The 17,866-nt window shown below is 41.0% G+C and overlaps 1 protein-coding gene across 1 annotated transcript; it reads right to left on the minus strand.

Moving 5' to 3' along the window:
* Nucleotides 1–485: 485 nt before the first annotated feature.
* On the minus strand, nucleotides 486–15,367 carry LOC106649771 (serine/threonine-protein kinase PLK1-like). Its single transcript, XM_014367375.2, has 10 exons — nucleotides 13,679–15,367; nucleotides 11,784–12,106; nucleotides 11,047–11,370; nucleotides 9,322–9,429; nucleotides 9,063–9,179; nucleotides 5,743–5,954; nucleotides 3,791–4,196; nucleotides 3,277–3,707; nucleotides 3,064–3,197; nucleotides 486–2,873 (listed from the first exon to the last, which is right to left on the minus strand). Exons 1-10 carry the CDS (start codon nucleotides 13,722–13,724, stop codon nucleotides 2,500–2,502), a joined length of 2,475 nt encoding a protein of 824 aa, XP_014222861.1. The 5' UTR covers nucleotides 13,725–15,367; the 3' UTR covers nucleotides 486–2,499.
* Nucleotides 15,368–17,866: the final 2,499 nt, after the last annotated feature.

Genomic DNA, 17,866 nt, shown 5'->3' on the forward strand with positions numbered 1-17,866 from the left:
AAATACAAAATATAAAATCACAGACATAAGAAACTCAGTATACTTATTATTACAATGACGCAGCGAATCCACTACATTACTTAAAAAATAACAGTAGGTTTGATCTATGCAAGTGCAATTTATTTATAATACTCAAAACAAAAACTTATTTTTGTGCGACCCCAACCTAAAGTAACATTTTACTCCCGCTGAGCAAAACCAAAATGTTACTTTATGCTGGGGGATTCACAAAAAATTGTATTTGCACCTGCCTTATGTTAAGAAACAAAAATAATAAGAAACCATTACTTTCAAATAATACCAATTCATATTACTATTACAAAAGACCTACTCTTTCTGTACTGTACTGGCTGAATTGAAGAATTTGAGCGTTGAAAAGAATTTTATGAATAGAAATATCGTTAGAAAGAAGTATGAATTACAACGTAATTTAAGATGGATGTGTGGGACATTACACTGTGAATAAATACAAATGTTTATAGAAGTATGATTTAATTTTGGTACCAAGATTCAATGAATCTGACTTTAATTTATTTCATCATATGGAATACAAGAATCCGCGATTTGTGAACACTTAATGATTTAATAACCATAAATCTAACAAGAATCGTGTAACAATAAATAATTTATTCTCAATAATTATGGAATTGAATAAATTTGAGCTTCTGCTTAGCTGGTTAATAACATGTTTACATACAAAAATTCATCAACATTCATTTACAGCGTTGTAAACGCATCACAATTTTTTTACAACAAAAATTAGTCCAAGTGAAATTCAAAATTTTATGCAGAACAAAATATTTGAACACTGTATTGACAATGAATTCATTAACTTTCAACTCGAAATAGCACAATTAACGAAAAAATAAACTCTGATTTCGATCACATTTTTCTAATTATTGGGCATCAATCACTAGCCACTTGACAATGCAAAACTTAAAGTAATGCAACTTTTTTTTATATAGCGCACACAAGAGACATCAGTTTTAGAGAAAAGAATAAATACAGTCTTGAGACTAATGGCAGTGTATACTGCCCATAATTTGACTTAACAAATTGAATTCACTATTTTTCACTCATATCAACATTCACACTATCGTTATCTTTAAAGAAAACACTTGACTAGGGTGCGCAATATGCGCAGCTCAATGTCTCTCTCATTTATTTGTTTTTTACCTTCATCTTTCAAAATCATTCATACCTAATTCTGAGTAATATTTATAAAATATATTTTTTCAATAATAATCATTCAACGAGTTCAAGCAATCATTACTACAACATCGTTGTCCTGGTGAATTGCATTCAAACGTTTTTTGTAGCAGTCAATTTTTTGGACAAATATCAACGCACGAATGTTCACAGTTAATCAATTATTTTTTGATATCACTGAATGAAAGATACTAAGCAATAATGAATTACACTATAGAATTATCACTTCTCAGAATCCTTCGAAAAATTATAAATATTTTTGGAATATACGCATTTCCTGGAATCTTTAATAGCAAACATATTCCTAATCAATGATCATTATAACATTTGCGCACATTTTAATTTTAACAAATTTTTCCCAAAATAGCAACCACCATTTTTTCGTTAAATGATTAACATAATCAAATTATAAATTTATAAATAAAAAAATGTTACCGTTATCTTCTATTGTTTGTGCCAAATATAAATTTGGACTGAAGATTAATAATTCCTAATGTTTCGAACATTCTTTATACATAACAAAAATTATAAAAAGTAAGCAATCGACTTTCGAAAACTTATGAACAAAGGAAGCACGAGCAAATAATTTGCCTTAATGATTTATATATAACCTATTGGCACTCGGTTATAATGCGTATGAATCACAGTAAGAGCTAAACTTAATATATCTATTCGCAATTAAATTTATTGCGCAGCACATAACTTAATTAAGTGTATGAGCTTATATATTTATATGAATATATTTTTACGAGCCACGATTATTCGATTATGACTTAAACAAGTTTATACAAAAGCGAAAATCCCCAGCGAATTTAGAAATTATTAATGATGCACCTACAAAAAATACTTTTCTCGAATTTTTCGCAATGAAAAAAAATCCAGATCTTTTCGTTCGATTAGACTGCCTATGGTATATGAATGAATTCGAGATCGTATTGGCTCCAAAAGCCTTGCACATCGTAACAGTGTAAATAATGAAAAATAACAACATTCTTCAATATATATGGTATTAAATGCTGAATTTTTCTTGAACTGTTCCATTGAAGTAATCAATATTCTCATGACACTTTGGAATAGACTAACACATTTTAAATTTGGTATGAATATAATCACCATGAAGAATGAATAGCAGCCAAGTGACGAAGCGTAGCATGAACGGTTCGTCAATCGCATAAAATGTACAATTCCGCAGTATAAAACACTACGGCATTTGATTTTCGAAAAACTATTAAAGTCTTACATTTTTCGCATGAAGTTCGGTTTTCGCGTCGAAATTCATTCTAAAACAAACTAATTTTTTGCAAGTTCCAGATCAATATCGGCATACTCCTTAACGATTTTGTAAACGTAAAGTAATCGCTCGTGAAGCTCAGCCGAGCAGCCGTGATCCCGTAAATCATTTAACCAGTAAGTAGAAGCGCGACGTTCGCCATCAATATAGGTAACAAGATAGTTGCCATCTCCGCATACGAGGTTTGGATCTTGCGAAACTATGAGTTTACGATGATCTTCGAGGAAATTCATTTGCAGCAGCGGCTGGCTCAGTTCTAACACGATTACTTTATTGGTCCGCAACCACCGATTGAGTTGAGGAACGGTGCTATGCTTCAGTGCACGCCGAGCTGCACTTTGACCGTCAGCTCGATTATCTGACACAATACCTCCTGTAACATAGTTTTGAAAAAAATTGTATTAGTTGAATAATTTAATGAAGTTTATGTTGAAAATTATTTGTTGATTGAACTTTGTTTTTATATTTTTGAAAGAAAGTAAGAATATTATAATCATGTAAAGTGAATTTTCGAGTTTCTTGAAAAATAAAATTTGTATAGATGAATTATTTATTGAACTGACCTTCGGTAAGATGTTTATCCATATAATCGGTAAAGTTATGCAGTAAATCAAGCTTCTCTTGTAAATGTGCAGGAACATTGTGTTCTCGATTATATTTTGTTACTTCGTTATCTACATTTACATATTCCACTCCCCTAAATAATCAATAAAAGATCAATGAAAACCTATTTTTGAGAAAAAAAATAAGTGTTTTGAGAGCATTGCGTTAGCTACCTTCTATCGTAAGTGTAGCTCATCTTCGAACCATCATTGAAGAGTGCTCCAACCGATCTATCGGACAATTGAAAGGCAAGGCCACATTTGTTGGAATAGTCGATCCACTTGGTGACGAAGAGAGGCGAGTAATTCTCAATCGGCGCCGGGTTACAACGGACTGCCTTTTTGGCCAAGCATTCCTCCAAAGCTCGGCTCATCAAATAGTTCTGAGAGACGCAGGTTGCGACATTGGGAGCTCCAAGCGCCTCCTCGTTGAGGACTGCTTGTTTTTTGCGCGCTTCGAGGCACAACACGCTGCTGATTCGCTGTCGAAAGCGTGGCAGCTTTGGAAGGCGCCAACTGGCCAGCCAACTCGACACCTTCTTTCTGCTGCCTTTGTTCTTTTTCGCGTCTTTGGCCGAAGCTTGTCCATTTTGCTCTCCGTTGGCCTGCAATGTCAACGACAAACAATAGAAATAATCGATACAGGATTGCTATAGTAAACAAATTTTGGATACAGCAGGTGACGTACATTGCAGTGTAAATTGGCGCTGTTGCTCATCGAAGGTCGCTCGAGGAAGGGTAAACGCGGAGACGTGTAGCAGCAGCTGTCGGGCAGACTGCTGGGCGAGTACTCCTGGCTGAGGTACGGATGCTGCTTGACGAGCTCGAGCGACGGTCTGAGCTGGGGATTGGGCTGGAGCAACCAGCGAACGAGATCCTGTCCAGCCCTCGTGGCTATCGTGTCGTCGAGCTCGCGGTACCGATGGTTGCATATGCGCGAGTACGTTTCCTTGAGCGTGGCAGAGTCGAAGGGTGGCTGGCCCACCAGCAGAGTGTACAAGTTGCAGCCCAATGCCCAGACGTCGGCTTCGTAACTGTAGGACTGCTTGAACAGCACTTCCGGCGCTATGAAGTTTGGTGTACCGCATATTGTTCTGCGCAAATGAAAACAATTTATACTTTATTAAAATATTGCAATCAAAAATGAATTTCATTTTCTATCCATTATGATCTTTATAAAATTCTTCGAAATTTTTTTTAAAATGGAGGATTGATCCTCGGTTGCAATGTATTTGATACGCAACAAAAACCGTTTTTAAACTAATGAGAAAAAAAAGCAATATTAAAAATGTAGGTATGTTGCTGTAACGCATGGGCAGCAGGAGACAGAGTAACGACGCGATTTTTTATGGCTTTTTCACATTTACGAGGCAACGATACTATGCAGAAAAAATCTGCGACTCGTAATGTAAAATCTGCACTCGAGTCGGAAGGATGCATCGAGCCAACGACCCGGGACTGTATTTTATTCGCGCCGCATATATCTGTATCAGCTGTAACACGCATTGCAGTATTTGCACTCGAGGATTCTTACAGTTATGAAAACTCGTTGCTTCGCTGCACCGGATCATTATGCAAGTCAAGAAAGAGAGAGAGAGAGAGAGAGAAAAGGGGGGATCGGCGATCTAACGTGCAACGGCTCGTGTCACGCACTGCAGGTATAGCGTATAGATAAACGTCTGGAATGCAAATACCATCAATGGGCATTGAAATGTAGTTTATACACACATGACATCACTTCTGTGGGGGGATTGTCGTCATCGATTGCAGCCACCGATGTCTCAACTCGAAGCCGAGGAAAAAAGAAAATACCTCCGCGGAGTAGTGCAGGCGTAGGTGCCGCGCACAAGATGATATTATGTGCCGAGCGATCGAGAGCTCGTCGGATCGTCCAATGTCATAATTACGCGAGCAAGCCCCCCGCTCGCGATGCAGGTACTAGTTTTATTAATATCACCCAGCCTCTCGCTAGCGTACGTGCGCGAGCAGCTGCCTCATATTATATACAGTTTCCATCGAGCTAATCAATCTCTATACACTCTGCAGCTAGTTCAACTTGAATAATCGCGTCAAACGCATTCTTGCGGAACTTCGATATCGATTTTATAGTATCGAAACTGATTTGAATAACTTTTTCATAGTGTTTTTTTTCAATAAAACGAGACGTGTAGCTCGCAGGAATTCTATTGTAACATATTGGTTTCTTTTCAAAGTTGGAGTTTTAAAATATATTTCATGAAATGTTGAACTATTTTTGAGAACAAAGAAAGCAGCAAGGTGCTAGGGATTTATAAAACAAAATTGTGCCAGTTATTCTCGTAGATTTTTAATCGAAAATTCCATTAAATAAAGCTGACGGGGAAGAAAGAAACCTGTTTCACCGCAATCGCGCAGCGTACATAATTTGTAGACGCGAAACAAAAGAAATGCACGAGTCGCGTTGCACATACGCGCACACATAGCGGTGCAATGAATTGAACAAACCGCGATACTATAGTAATGACTGCCGTTCTTTATTCGCGAGCGAGTTAATAAACAAATATTCCTCGAAGCTCGGTTGAAAATGACGAAATATAAGGCGCGAGGTGCTAATGATTCTCGGGCATAAAGCAAAAGGTGGGACAAAGATTATATACTCACACTCGGCGCTGTCCATCGGGTTGAGTAGCCAAGCCAAAGTCGCCAATCTTAACGATCATGCGCTCGGACAGGAACATGTTGCCCGGTTTCAGGTCCCTGTGTATGATTTTGCGCGAATGAATGTACGAGACGCCGTCGACCAGTTGTTTCATGTAGTAACGAGCCTCCGGCTCTGTCACTTTTCCTCGATACTTAAGCACGTGAACCAGACTCTGAAACATTATTTCGTTGACATTTAAATGATTAGATGTTTAATCTTGTATTTATTTGGTTTTCAACCAAATTTTTCAGCCAAACCAAACCAAGTTTTTTGAGTTTAAATACTGCTTGTCCTGATTTTTTATTATTATTCACTACGATTCTTGTGCAAAAGTCAATCGAAATAAGGTAGGATTAATTATTGTCTCGAACTTGGACAAAAAGTAAGTTATAGAAAATGTCTACAAAGCCCACACTTTGTTTGATTTGCATAGAAGATTTAGCACACGCGCAGTGGCATATTATCGAGTGATTCTCACAGTCCTAACGAGCGATCGAGTGCACGCACTGTTTTATAAACGCTTTCCCATTGCATAATAGGTCGAGCTGCGAACAGCTCACAAAGCAAATCCGCGCTTTATTCGACGCGAGGCGCGTTGCAGACTTCTAAGCTGCGTATACCTATATGTGTATTCGACGCATACGTGCGTGAGTGTGACTCACGGCTCCGTTATTTTCAACAAAACTAACGCATAGATAAAAGTACGAAACAACGGCGAAATTTATCTGCCCGCGAACGAGAATCAATCGCGTCGTATTTATAGTTACAAATCTTTCGTAAGCTCTCTATCTCTCTCTGCGACTCTTTTGCGTGCAGGATGATTTTGTCGATTGGAAAGCTCCGAAATAATCGAGCGATCCAAAAATAAGAGCGAGGAGCAAAAAAAACGCCCGCGATAAGCTTATTTTTAGTGGAGGAACGGAATTAGTTCAGGGATGCGCCATAATTGTTAGCAAAGTGATAGAAGTACAAGGTGAGCAACAATGTAATGCAGCGAGCGGAGTCTTAGCTGCTTTATAGCGTGCGCGGTGTTGTGTGCAGCCATGCGCTCGTAACTATAGCAGCGCGATAGTACCGAGCTGGCAGCAGTTGCAATGATCGGTCTAGGGCAGATTACCATTTATGAAAAAAAATGCACCGATATTTATGTATTTTTCATGCACATAAGCATCGCGCGAATGCATTTGCAAGTAAAGTCAAACGGAGCAAGTGTTAGCCGGCTCGTAGCTGCTACTTTTTGGCGTAGCCGTTAATCACCTGCTTTAAATACGACGAGCTATACGAGATAGAAAGAGAGAGAGTATAAACAATATTTCAAGAAGCGCTTATGACGTACGAATGTATCGAAATTTATGGGATCTTTGCTCCAAGTTGTGCCGACAGTTGTAACGGCCAACACGTGTGGTGGCGCGCGTACATAATACACAGCAGACTTGCAGTACCTATTTTCTTTGTTATTCTTAGCGTTTCACGCGCGCGCGCGTAATACGTATGATAATTCAAGCAGTAAAAGAAACGAGGAAGCGTCTGAAGCTTTTTCTACTCCGTTTATTACTAACTCTGCCCGCTAATACTCGAAGAATGCCAAGTGCAAGCTTTGTATGCAAAAGCGAGCGGTTATATACCATCGAGTTTAAATTTGTTTAAATAGCCTACAAATAACATACTCAGCTCCTATGAGTATGAATATTATATCGTCTCGGAGTCTTTGGGCTTTAATGGCGTGTAACGTACACAAGCCAAGCGGTTCGTATTTATTTTAATCCAAAGTTGGTCGGACGTTGAGTCGATTGAAGTTTGCTCGGTCATAGAGAAGTTTCGACGGGGTTTTATTTGCGAAATTCAACTCGGTGCGGTGGTTCGCCTGTAATGGGCAGTACTTATAGGCGCTGTACGAGTCGGCGTTACAGGCAGCTGCGTCCTATTTAACTATATCGCATCGATGAAAAAGTTTCTCGCGCCGTCGTCGTCTTATGTAAGAGAGACGACGTACGAGACGCGACGCCGATCAAAAGTCGTCATAGGCGTCGACGATCGAGTGGCAATGCACGCGTGTCGCGTCGCGCGCTTGAGGCCGAGCTGCTTATACCTATCTATATCGTATATATACGCGCGCAGAGAAGCGGCGACCGCAGGTATAAAAATATCAGCTACTTGGCCGTGGAATAAAACACGTAGGTATAGCTGCAGCACTAGAGCCACAACTACGCACACGTATATGATGGACGAGTATACGGCATTGCTTGGCTAACGGAAGCAGCCCTCCCCGTAACGAGCCTGCGTGGAATCGAGAAAAGGATTCATCAAAGCAGGTGTAGGCTGTAGTCAGTTCGCGCGAGTATTCAATGCGAGCATAATTCAGAGGCTGGTTCTTCGTTGCCAGCGCGATGCCTGCTGCCGCTCGGAAAAGATTAGAATTGCCCCCGCACGCACTGCGCGAGACTTGATAAGCGCACGGAGGAACGCCTGCATAGCTCCGCGAAGCACGCACGAGCGCAAACTCGGCGCAAATTAAGCCATGTACCGCGATCTACTCCGTGCACGACCTCGTTTTCTTCCTTTTCTTCATCATCTGCTATTATTCGCTTGGCCTTTCAAGCTCCGTGCATGCAGGCCCAAGGTCGTATAAGAATTCGCGAGCATCAATTTTTTCCGGCTACTTGATAGTGATAAAAAAAATTTTCTTGATATTTTTTCAGCCGTAATAAAAACTAATAATTTTTTTTTGGAAGCGTGTAACCGAATGACACCGGTAAGCATTACCGCGAGTTTTCGACGCGACTTCCGCTCAATACGAGTGATTCCAATGTAAAATAACACGAATAAGAGAATACTTTACTATACTTCAAAAGTTGATTATACAGGTAAGAAAGCGTTTGATAATAGTGCATACGAAGCTGCATACGAAGATAATATAGATTTTTGTCAGGAAGTGGTTTCTGGACTATTACCGCACGAGCCCATAAGCCGGCGCGCGCTTGTATAGGCTGCATAGTAAAAGCCATGTACGAGGTTTTTTGTGGTTTCCCTTTCATTGTTTGTATAGTGTATCAACCGTCCGCACACGTGTCGGCAAAAATGCAGCAAATTACTCGGAACTTCGAAAGTGCTACAACATACTGCGCATAAGATATGTGTTTATCCGGGCTAAGCTAGCTTTCTTATTATTTTTTCGACTGATTTGGAAATAATACTCGCAATCAACGGACAGCGATCAAAATGTACAAGTTATTTCTAACAAGTAGCGATTATTTTGGTAAAATCAAACTATTATACATACCTTTTTCGGGCAGGCTTCCAGCAGCATGTAGACGTTCAAACTATCCTCGAAATAATGATGCATTTGCACGACGTTTACGTGATTCAGCTGCTTGTGAATCATGATCTCGCGAATGATCTGTCGAGCAACAGGCAAAAGTCGTTACAAATATTTCTTTCGGATGCAATTATTTTATAGCAAAAGCTAACACGTTTGTAATGTCAATGTTTACACACGTGCTGTGTAATAATGATAATAATGACTAAACTTGCAGCCTTACCTTTTGTTTATGAATTTTTTGTACGATTTGATGCTTTGGTATGATTTTGCACGCGTATTGCTTTCTAGTTGTGATGTCGGTGATGAGATACACTTTTGCGAATCCACCCTGCAACAAATTAAGTAATACATTTTTGAAATAAAATCACCTTAACTTCGCGTTAACGTAAAGAGAACCCCATTTGTGCATGATTCATTACTACTGATAATTATGCGGGACATATCAAGGGTTCAAGTTAACGTTCAACAATGCTTTCAAATGCAAATCTAGAGAGACAAATTATTTGAATTTCAAGATGTTTACATATAAATATCCTTGAATTACTCTAATCGTCGGTTAATACTGAACATGGTGCACAACTCTCATTTTCGTCCACATGCAGTACCGCCAGAAATCTATATTTATTTGTGCGATACGTATGGAACGGAAATACCCGTACGAAAATACTCCGTTGAAATTTTATGAATTTAGCATCCACACGAAACAAGCGAGTCACATTTGAAATCTACCGCGACAACTAAAAGCCCGCATTTCGGCTGCCAGCTTCGTAATAACTCATCGCTACTATTCAATGAGTTAATCAATTCTGAGAGGCTTTTTCGACAGGGGAGATATCTTCGAAAAAAATCCCACTTAGCTGATGTTATAAATGAAACAGAAAAAAACAAAAAGGAATAATATTCTAATTGTACCAATAAGTCACACATAGATTTTCATTATAATCAATTTACCTCGTTTTCTCTGAACTCAATTATTTTTTATCATGAAGAAACGACGGAAACTGAGAAAAAATGTTCATAGAATATTTGCCAACAATTATTTTCTAGATCGTGAAAAATTTCAATGCGTACAAAATGCGTAATTTCATTTTGGCAATCCCTTCGAGGCCAGGGAAAAAGTCAGAGCAAGGCGATTCGTCAATTTTTTTTTTTGAAATACTCGTCTGCGCTATAGCGTTACGAACGGACACCGTCGCGGGACGTTCGCCAAGAGGTCAAAAATAAATATTTTATGTCCTCCGAAGTTAATGTCTGCATGAATGAGAAATATATATTTTGTGCACATAGTGTATCCGTAGGTTCAGCGTTGCTGCCTTTCATCCAATCTTAAATTGCCGTGAAGCTTCACAACCACTAGCTTTAATTTGGGTTTTATTTTCGTACTTTATCAGCAATCAAAAGCCAGTCAAGCATGTAGTAAAGCTACCTGCTATGGATCTTCAAGAAATTCTTCCCATATTTTGAAGACCGCCGACAATAACGAGTTGACTAAAAATATCACAACTAAATTTTGCAAAGTTTTTTTTTCATGAACGTACGAGTCATCGAGCTTTTTAATCTGTATCAATGAACTATTTTGTCAAATGTTTATTTTTAGTTCTACATTTGTGCGCATTGTATAATTGAATGTTTACTTATTCAAAATTGATAATCAACAATAATTAATTAAAATCATTTATAATAATTTGATAACGGCCTTGAGCTACTGAATTGATTAATGAAAACTTTCAAAAATTTGTATACAATATTTCATGTAATCTGAGTCAAGATTCGCTGGTTTTTAAAATTAAAAATGTTGTGACGATGAAAAATGTATAGTTGAGAACAGGCCTAACTGCTGATAATACCCTGTACGAGTACTACTACTTATATTTAAAAAATTTTTAGAAGGGTCATAATTCATGGACCGAATTTGATAATAAAAAATTGGACAGCGCTGACTTACCTTGCCCAATAGATGACCCTTGAAGTATGCATTTCCTTTCTTGGAATCAACCACATAGCCTTCCTCGGATTCGGTGGCAATCGATTCGTTCCAAGACGAAGCCGAGGGCTGAGCACAGACCAAGGCCGGCGTCGTAGCTGGTGGTGGTGTGATTCGGTTTTGCACGGCCGCACTGCGTTGCCTGAAAACACTGCCACTACTGGTCGAGCCGCCTCCAGCAGCAGCTAGTCGGGCGCCCGAGGATGATACGTCGACGTAAGCTCCGGAACTCGGAGTCGAAGAAGAAGAAGCACTGCTCGGACTGCCAACTGGACTGCTTATTTTCTATTCAATCAATTAATATACATTGATCATTTATTTTTGTTTTATTTAGTGCATTCTATACTAGCTTTAAAAAAACCGACTAACAAAAATTTAATAAAACCCATTTCAATACAATAGATTTGGCTGTTTCGTCTTTTTATAATCTAAAGTAAATTAATGACTGTTGTTTGCATATTCATAATTAGATACTAATCTACTCTATGTCAAATATTCTAAAGTTTATATACAAATATTACGAAAGTCTATTTTTGACGACACAAGAATATACGAAATATTTGATCACGATAGGCAGACTCTCTATCATCATCGCGATCGACTTTGTTATTATTCAACATAATAGCTCGAAAGTTCAAAGACATTATCGTGAAAATAAAAAGTTAGAAAGTCGAGGTAAGAAATTCGATGTTATTTACCTGCTGATAATCGTGATAATGTCGACGGCGCCGCTGCTGCTGAGGGGGCATCTGTTGCGTCACGACGGGCTGATAATTGCTGCAGGGCGAGGTGGGCTGCGTGGGCGGTTTGCTGCTCGGATAGCCCGGATGCGACGAGTACGACGTCTCCGAGGAGCCGTAGCCGATGCTGCCGGTCTCGGTGCAATCGCTACGTTGTCGGGATCCGGGATTCAGGTAGCCAACGCCGCCACCGCTGCTACTGCTGTTGATCGACGTCGGACTTGACTTTTTCGCAGGGGGAGGATCGACCGTCAGCCGCAGGGATAGAACCCCTCGACAATCTGAAAAATTATCAGACATCGTTGTAGGCGATTTTCGACTCGAAAAAGAGTATACGCAGATAATTGTATTGGGTAATGCGATACGAGGGTCCTTTTACTCGGAAATTTATCGAATGTATTTGACACTTGGGTACTCTTTCCGTCGAGTGTCGAACGTACTCGTTAATGAATGTTTCCGCGAAGGCACGCTAAGAGCACCGATAAGAGTGTTTGACCTTTTTTATCGGATACACCTTTATTTGCAGCTCCAAGTATCAATTGGTTATTCGGTTTGGTACATGGGTGCTGTTATATATACGTATGCACAGAAAATATACGTCCGATCACGTGTAATACTCTAATGCTTAATGCATTAAATAGATAACAACGGGGTGGATGTACGGACCTAAGCTTCCTAGTCTATAAGCAGCTTTCGAATTAAAGATAACAAACATCGACATCCGATTGTAATGTCCGTATAGTATTTGGCGAATACACGACTTTGACAATCGAATTTGAATGATTTAGATAAGCCGTGTAACAGCGGAGGCACTAATGTATCGGCAAAATCGTGAAAGCGGAGATGATGCGTCAAAGTATGTCACGCGGAGGCGAAATCAAAATTCGATAGTGTTTAAAATAATCTCGGCGGCTCCGACAACACGGCGACGAATCCGTTTTGTCGGAGGGATCGGATAAGCAGTGCTGCGTGCGTCCGTATCGATACACGTTTGTTTTGACCGTAGTGAGTATTATAATACGCTAAGTGTACACGCTGCGTGAGTATACAAACACAAATCAGGACGGAAGTGACGAGAGAGAGAGTGAGACAGATTGCGGAGAGTCGGCCGAGGTCTGATTCTCTCTCTCTCTCTCTCGCTCTTTGGTCTCAACCCTTTGTGCATCGAGAGACGAGGCTCTAATACCTCGGCGCGTTTTATTTTTAGGCCAAATCTCGCGCGGTACTTCCGTTGCTGCTTCTGCGGAAAATCATGTATAGGCCTTCGCGCAAAAGCCTGTCTCCGCATCCGATCCCGAGACGATGCGTCCGTGTGTATATATTTAAATCGACTCCGCGCGACCAAACTACTTTAGCACTTGTGTGTGTGTATAAGCTCTCGACGTCGGAAGACAAGTGTTGCTTTGGGGAGAGAAGCGAGTCGCGCTGCGCCGAGGGTGTAATTCGATACAGCACTCGGACGAAGCTCGCTGGAAGATTATTGCCTTCGAACAAGTTGACGAGTAAATTTGTTACAAGTCCGAAAATACGAATTCGCGTGCAAGTTTTTTGCATGCGATTAAAGGGCATCCGGGCGCAAAAAGTAGCACGAGCATCGATGGAAAGCGGCACTGATCTATGTACACGAGCAGTGTGATTTGGCGAGACAGGTCGAGTACGCTGGCGCGACAACATCAACAAGCGTTATAGTTCGACGCGACGAGAGCATATGTGTGGCCCGCAATCGAGTATAATTACGCGCGAGTGGCGACGGAGCCACGGTGTACATATAGGCACGAATTAAGTACAATGAAAACACAACTGAGCAGCGAGAAGAGAAACAATAATAGTACAGTAGCTGGCGTAAGAGTTACCTGAAATTCTCGCTAGATTAGGCGACAGAGCTACGTCGGCGCACATGATGGCTTTTGTGTGTGTTTTTTCTTGTTGTTAATTGCAACCAAATCCAAGAGAGCACCAACGGCAATAATTATGTGGCGCTGATCGCTCCAATGATCGACTCGGTGCACACTATATACCACTCGACGATTCTCACTCGACACTCGCGCGCACACTCACACGCACGCACACACGATTCAAACAAAGCTAGGATAATATACAGCACGAAGAACGAACTTGGCACTTTGGCAGCGCACGCATGCAGCCCTCGGATATTCTGGCGTTGACGTTGCACTGCGCTGCACTGCTGCTGCTGCTGCTGCTGTGCCGTCTGGTCGGTTGGCCTGTGTGACGATCAAGCTCGTCGCGGCCGTGCCACTGTCATATCGGAGCGCTGCAGCTGCTATATCGATCCGCAAGCTCTCTCTCTCTCTCTCTCTTTCTCTCTCGCTCGCTGGCGCGTCGCTGCTATAATCACGAATCCGATGCTAGATGCTCCGTATACTCCGTACAGCGTATGCGAGTCTGGCAGTTGCGCGCGCTTATAGCTGTACTGATGCTGCTGCTATCGCTCGAGAGGCTGCTGCTTTATTGTTTTTCCTATTCCCTTTATGCCCTTTATGCTGGTCTATTCTAGGCCTCGATTTATCGGCTACGCGACGACCTTCCTCTTTCATTCGAAGGCCATTGCTGCGGACACTGGCTGGTGTGCTCGAGCTGCTTTTGTACCGCTGCGCTCGAGTACGAGACCGTGGATGCTCTCCCGAAAGAGCATAGAACTTCTCCTCTGCTCGTCCTCTTCCTTCGAGAGCTATTGTGCGCGATGCTGTGCAGCTATCGGGCGAGCACGTGTCTCTCTTTCTCTCTCACAGCAGCAGCGTCCCCAGTTCGACGGAGGCTCGAGTCGTGCAGGAGCGTGAGAACTCGGCGAGTCTGAAATTGAATCGCAGGCGCAGGTGCAGCCAGCGAGCAATACGCATACACGCGCACGCATATATAGCTGAAACATACACAGTGTATATACAGGAGTAAAAGAGAGGAGCACAGTGCGGCGGCTGCACGGCCAATAACAAAGTTGCTCCTGTCAGCTCTCACGGACTCATCTCGCTTTTTTTCTGCCTCGCTCCCTCGCAGCTCGCTCGCACGCTCCTTCCTTCTACTACTTCTTCTTCTTCCTTTTATTGTGCTCCTTTTTCTCTCACGTGTGCAGGGGCATTATTGCTCGGGCACAAACACGCACGGCCACGCACAGACACGCTAATCTTCGGCTAATGTCTAAGCCTGCTCCGGATCTATCTTCGGCACTTTCTCGCTGTCACTGCGCACTGTTTCGCTACTAAGACAACGCCACCCTGCGTGAGCGACTCCTCGGGTTTCGAGTTGCCAAAATTTCGACAAAAATCACTCTTATACCGTAGAATCGAAGGCGTCCGCGAAACGAGAGCTTTAAAGCAGTTTCCTCGGAACAAGTGGTGTACGTCCAGCGATGACGACACGAGCTACCCTATAAAGTCGTTGAAGGATCGACGCCGATAAATTCAAGTTTGCACGCGAGGGTCGATCGGAGCGCGTGTGCGTTGTGCTGTTATATAGGTGAGCCGCGTATTATACTTGCAGCGCAGCGCGTCGGCTCGGACTTGGGACTGCGCGAGCGAGCACCGAGAGCCAGTGCCGAACTGCCAAGCTTCTGCAGCGTCTGCTCTCGAGTAGCCTATAATACACACACGGAGAGCGAGAGAGAGAGACACACACACACACACACACACTCGCTCGCGTAATAATAATATACATAGGTATAGAGCTATGTATGTGTGTGTGTATGCGTGCCCATGCTTGGCATGCCATTGCCGACGATATAGTCGCACGCGCAGAGTATCCCTTCCACTTGCGGAGCGAGTTCGCCCGTCAGCCCCTCACCTCCGCGTCTTCCGAGTCTTACGCTCGATTCCTCGTATATAACATAGCGCAGCGCGCACGCACACACATATATAAACACGTATATATATTTGCCATAGGATTTACACCCTATAGAGTATCGCTACTCGCTCCTATCAGGTGGAACTCCCTTTTCATTGCTGAATAAACGTAATATAAAATTCGTATATATTCGAGTGACGACTATCTAATACGTTAAATCACACAATTAAGCTAATTTACACGAACTGTTGCTTCATCATTGACGAGCGCAGCAATCGTCGCGAGGTAACTCACCTTTGACGAATGGATCGAATCATTGGTATATCTATACTGTGGCGTTCGAGCCGTTGAAAATTTTACGTACATTAGAATTTTACGAGAGAAACTGTTTACACAGGATAAATGCTCTAGTTACCGACAAACCTCCACCCTCTGTTTTTTTCATGCATTAACATTTTCTCCCCTATTTTGAATATCATATTTTCAGAGAAAATTCATAACTTATAAATTATCAAATCTTTTTTTTCGAATGAATCGCCTTGATCTGAGACTGGGTTATTCGATAAAAAAAGCCCATTCAGTTTTCCAACGCCTGAAACAAACCTCAATAATTTTTATTTAAAAATTGTAATTCAATGTTTAAAATAGGCGAAAAATTCTGTATATACATTTCAATATACGTATGTTCATTTACAATGCTTTCAGTTCTCGAAAATAAAAATATAACCGAATTCTAAGTTCATTTTCAATAGGGTAGTCGAAAAGTGTAACGTTTTATTTTTTTGTTATTGTTCAATACTTTCTTGAAAAATTTCAGCAAAAAGTATATTTAGAAAAAATGTAACGTTATGGGTAATTTTTATTAGCGAGCAAATTGAGAAATTTTCTCAAGTGGTAGAAAACTGGCACGTTCACCCTAATTGTCGTGTCCACGCGTGCACGACCTAATATGTAAGTCATCTTGATTCTGGCACTTGAATATATATACGAAAAATGTGGAGTTGCAAGGTGTATATGCAACGGACGCGTAGCAGCGAAATATATGTGGCAAAAGGTCAGAAAAGTGGGCTAAGGTGATTCCGCATGGTCTGCGAACAAGGGGTTGCTGCGGCCATATAGCTATATATCGCTGGCGCCGCTGCGCGTTTATTGATGTTTTTCGAGCCTACGCTTGTGTAGGTATATATGATACGCGCGATGATGGCCTTGCCGCGAAGTTGCCGCTGCTGCACGCCGACCTACTGCCGAGTGCCGCGCCGATTCCATCCGACCAAAGCCAGACTTTTATTTATCTCGCGCTCCAAAGACTTTTTGACGCGCAACACCTATCTTGCATCGGCTAATGTCGCGTGTCGATCGACTGTCTTGATTCCTCGATTTATCCAATGCAATCGATCCCTCTATTTGTCTTCGCGCAGCTGCTGTATTCGTACCAGTTCTGAATGTCAAAGCAATTTTCTCCACACTTCCGATCCGAAACGATTACGATGCTTTGCGTGATTTAAATTTTGTTCGCGATGAATAAACGATCGCCTGTCGCGGAGAATTTCAAAAATTTCAAATCACATAACTGCTTACCTCATTAGCTCGAGAGCGTCTACATGTCTTTTGCGAAGAAAAAAAACTGCGTTTGCTTCATAGTACAGTATGCTGTTGAAATCGTCTTTTATATATTATTTAAATATTCAGAGAAATTATCGACTTACCGCATTCTCGAGCATAAAAGTATCTCAAGTTTAGAAATCATGCAACCTACGGCAAATACACGTTTTGCGTTTAACTTTGACGAAGAAGCCTTGGTACAACTTCGATCCAAAGTGCTAATTGCACAAAAACTAATTCTAATCCTGCTTTGAGTTACTTGCTTTGAATTTATGTGTAAAACTAGCCAGCAACCAATTTATGAAGCTGCTAAATCAAATTGAATCACATCAGCTGACATTTAATAAAATTGAGAATCACATTTTTTCATTCATTGACCCAAAAATGATATTGATAAGAAAATTATCCAATTCAATAAGTTGGTAGTGAAATTGAAATAGTAATTGAATTATCGATAAACGAATTTTTCGATTATGCCAAACGAGTGGATATTCTTTATTATGTCAATAATTAATTCACTCGTTTCAAAAATAGCCAATAAAAGTATTCAATGTCCTTTAGAGTATTAAACTAAAAAGGTTAATCTTTGAATAAAAATTTAACGAGCGCTGATTTGATGAGTTTTCTTTATAATTTGATACACG

This window comes from Trichogramma pretiosum, unplaced genomic scaffold (assembly GCF_000599845.2).
Source record: "Trichogramma pretiosum strain Unisexual culture from Peru unplaced genomic scaffold, Tpre_2.0 scaffold44, whole genome shotgun sequence".
Taxonomy (NCBI): Eukaryota; Metazoa; Arthropoda; class Insecta; order Hymenoptera; family Trichogrammatidae; genus Trichogramma; species Trichogramma pretiosum.